Raw genomic sequence first — 3,506 nt, forward strand, 5'->3', positions numbered from 1 at the left:
TTCTTATAGACTAACGTTTGCACTGTATTTTTTTAGGAGTTCTCCATAGCCAATGCTTGAACCATATGTTGGCTGCAAGGTTGCAATAAGAAGAAGTTGATGAAAAATATCAACTGACAAGCATGTCTTGAAAAAGAAAATTAAGTGAGCTCTTATATATATCTTCAAGACATCAATAAGATAAAGAAAGAAAAAATTACGTGCAAGTTCAAGATGAGCTATCCATGAACATGGAGAAACCTGAATGTGGCGGTCAGGGAACTCTTCACATGAGTAGGCATACCCAAATAGAAGTCGTTAAGCACCTTGCTCTGAACTTCCAACCTACTTTTCACATTACTCTTCAACTAATCATCGCAATGATTGCCGAAGCAAACTGAAGACTCATCAAGATTAATTTTCTAACCAGAGCCGCTTCACATGAGTACACATACCCAAATAGAAGTCATTAAGAACCTCGCTCTGAACTCCCAACCTAGTAGCTTTTACTCTACAGCTGATCAATGATTGCCGGAGAAACTGAAGACTTCTCAAGTTTAATCTTGAGCCATTACAATAAATCCAGAGAGTCTCTAGAGCATCCAGACATCATGTGATCACTCCTAGCAAAGAAGATGTTGCCATCTGCAAACAACAAACGGGAGATAGGGGGGCAGAGTCTACCATTGTGTATGCTACTAAAGGAGTGGTGTCTTTGCATTGACAACAGCGACACAGCTTCGCTGTCAGATCGGGCTGCAGATCTCTACCGGTACACGGTTACAGCATGCCAAAATGATTCAAAGGCTATACGTTGTTGTTATCATGCAGTAATTCTACTGAAAGATGCGAAAAAATACTCACAAAAACAAGGTTTGTCTATTTGTAAACTGCGTAAGATTGTTTTTATTCAATCTCAAACACCTTTGTGAGTATTTAGATCAATATCTGACAATTCTCATCACATGCTCTAAAATTCGAAGAAATTGTAAGACTGCACACTTTCTATACCACAATATGTGACTGAGATTTACCAAAAACTGAGGCAAGTGGGGATAAAAAACGATCTCAATAACTAAATCATCCGGTACCCAACTGGAATAAACGCAGCATGCCCTTCTTAACATTCCAGAACATCACAAGGCTTAATCATATTCCAGTGCGGTGGCATCACGAGATACTCATCTAGTCAAGCTAACGAGTCATAATACATGTGTTGGCATCAACATCATATGAAATGAGACTAAGGTGTCCGCAAGAGCAAGTATGTTACATGCTTATATTTCAGCAAAATGGAAGTTGAGTTCATTCTTCCGTTGGCGTGTATACCGCTTCGACTTCGGTGATTGTACTCTCAGCCTCTCCGATCTCAGTGCCCTGTTCATTTGACTCCTTCAACTCAGCCTGTAATGAGAAACGTCAGTTCAAGTAGGACAAAGTTGCATAATTTCAAATATAGCTAAGAAAATCTGCACAGTACCAGAGTTGCCTTCAAGTCTGTCAGTGCAGCTTCAAGACGCTTATGGCAGTCTGGGACCATCATCCTCGATTCAGCTAACACGTTTTCCTGCAAATGTACAACGCATCAAGATGCAGTTCCAATGTGAAGTGCAACTTGGAAAAGAAGCAGGGATACAAGTAATTAACACTCGTCTGTCCAAAAACAGACCATAAGATCTAGATGTAGGCATGCGTTAATAAATTTGAGACCTTGCACTATGCTTTAAAATATCAGAATATGCTTGGTAATACCAATAAACATATGTAAACCTCTGAAGAATGTTATTAGCAGCAAACATTGTAGTGGTCTGAAGAATGAATATGACGTGTGTTCATTTAGTTCACAATTCTGCTTACAACTATATCCACCCTGATGCTTCATAGAAAGGTTTAGTCCTACATTAACTCATTAAGTACACATGTGATTATCTGAAATATGTAACTCAGTTTTTAATGGAATAAAAACTTATTGGCTGAAGAAAAACTAGGTTTTCTTACATCAAGCATCCGCATAGACTGAACGGAAGGAAAAAACGCACGTTTGAACGCAACAAAAAAGGTAATCCATGTAAACAGAACCACAAGACACAAGATAGATGCCGAAACCTTTGTGGCTAGGCCTTTAGGATGCCGAAAACTTTGATCTGGACCTAGAAGCAGAACTGAACTTATAACAGATGTAAACCCGTTACATAGACTGAAGTGATCAAAATTTCTAATTAAATCATGGGTACCCAGCAGTACATAATGCACAGATCACTATGTCACAACCATTGCAGAACAGATGATAAAACATGTAAGCAACAATGACAAACATCAAGTTGTCACCCAAGCCAACTAATCCTCAAGGGCTCAAGGCTTCACAGGCTAGATCTTTCAACTGAACCTACAACAAAAATTCGATGAGATGCCATTCTACTCTAACATAAATATTGTTTTGGGAACCAGTGAGTAATTGATTAACCTGTCCATTTTATCCAGGAAAACTAACCAGTGACCATATGACATAATTACCCAGCAAGCTGGTAGTAAGTAGATTGTCACCCGCAGCCTAATGAAAACCGCTACAGGGAAGCATTTTAAGGACAGGGTATGGTCCAACTACCACCAGTAAGCACTTCAATCGGTACTACAAGTAGTACCGGCAAGTACTGGGCAGAGAGATGAGTAACTGTATGGAGAACTAAACAAGCACTGTAGGTAGAAAAATCTTCAGTCAGTCACCTGCTGCTTGAGATCGTAGGGGTCGGCGCCCTTCTCCTTCATGTCAGCAGTCTTGTCCGCCTCCTTCTCCACCTCCTTCTCGTACGAGCGCAGCTCCTTGACGATCCTCTTGCACGTCGACGTCTTGATCTTGAGGTTCCTCACAGTCGCCATCCTAGGATGAAACCAGGGTTAGATCTAGGTAGTGCAGCGGCACACACAGAAATTGTGGATGCTAGTTTGGGTTTAAGTGAGCAATCCCTGGATGAGTGAAAGCTCGTACCTCGAGATCCAACGAACAAGATGGCGGACGGGGTGGAATCACAGGAAGGACGAACTGCCGCGAGGTAGAACGGGAGCGGCGGAAGTCGGCGATGCGCGTGAGCGGCGAGGGATTGGACGGCAGGCGAGGGGGGATTGGACGGGGGAATGGTGTGCGGCAGATCAGCAGATGAAAAGGCACTGGGGTGGGGAGAAGTTGCTATTCGATTCCGAATGGGGAGTAACAGGGAAATGTAGGGTTTGTGGGGATGGCAACGGGGACCATTTACCCGAAACCCGACGGGTTTCCCTCTATTAGGGCATGTACAATGGTAGGGAAGGCATGTCTTCTCTTAGCAGTCCATATCATCTAGAGAGGATGATAAATATAATCGATACAATGTATTATCTCTTATTGTCATCCCTTGCTATAAATAATAATTAATTATTTTTAGTAGAAAATTATGTGACTAAGGGAAGACAAGTCGCACAATGGAGGAAATAGTCTTCTCTTATTTCATAAGAGATGATCCCTTAGCTAAGGGAAGATAACCTCTCTCCCT

General features: G+C 41.8%; 1 protein-coding gene across 2 annotated transcripts; it reads right to left on the reverse strand.

Annotated features, from left to right (window-relative positions):
* Positions 1-1,035: 1,035 nt before the first annotated feature.
* LOC127343827 (tubulin-folding cofactor A) lies at positions 1,036-3,229 on the reverse strand. 2 transcript variants are annotated; one of them, XM_051370020.2, is made up of 4 exons: positions 2,966-3,229; positions 2,704-2,857; positions 1,460-1,546; positions 1,036-1,383 (listed from the first exon to the last, which is right to left on the reverse strand). In XM_051370020.2, the coding sequence occupies exons 2-4, from the start codon at positions 2,854-2,856 to the stop codon at positions 1,285-1,287; spliced, it is 339 nt and encodes a 112-aa protein (XP_051225980.1). In that variant the 5' UTR covers position 2,857; positions 2,966-3,229; the 3' UTR covers positions 1,036-1,284. The 2 variants fall into 2 exon arrangements, with proteins under 2 accessions (XP_051225980.1, XP_051225979.1); XM_051370019.2 differs by having other exon boundaries at positions 2,704-2,880.
* Between the last annotated feature and the right edge of the window lie 277 nt (positions 3,230-3,506).

This window comes from Lolium perenne, chromosome 3, assembly GCF_019359855.2.
Source record: "Lolium perenne isolate Kyuss_39 chromosome 3, Kyuss_2.0, whole genome shotgun sequence".
Classification (NCBI taxonomy): Eukaryota; Viridiplantae; Streptophyta; class Magnoliopsida; order Poales; family Poaceae; genus Lolium; species Lolium perenne.

Excerpts from the sequence above, each read along its gene's own strand:
- LOC127343827 (XM_051370020.2), bottom strand. The coding sequence starts at position 2,856 with ATGGCGACTGTGAGGAACCTCAAGATCAAGACGTCGACGTGCAAGAGG. Across the intron at positions 1,547-2,703 it reads CCTACGATCTCAAGCAGCAG|GAAAACGTGTTAGCTGAATC; the intron begins GTGACTGACTGA and ends GTACATTTGCAG. Across the intron at positions 1,384-1,459 it reads CAGACTTGAAGGCAACTCTG|GCTGAGTTGAAGGAGTCAAA; the intron begins GTACTGTGCAGA and ends TTCTCATTACAG.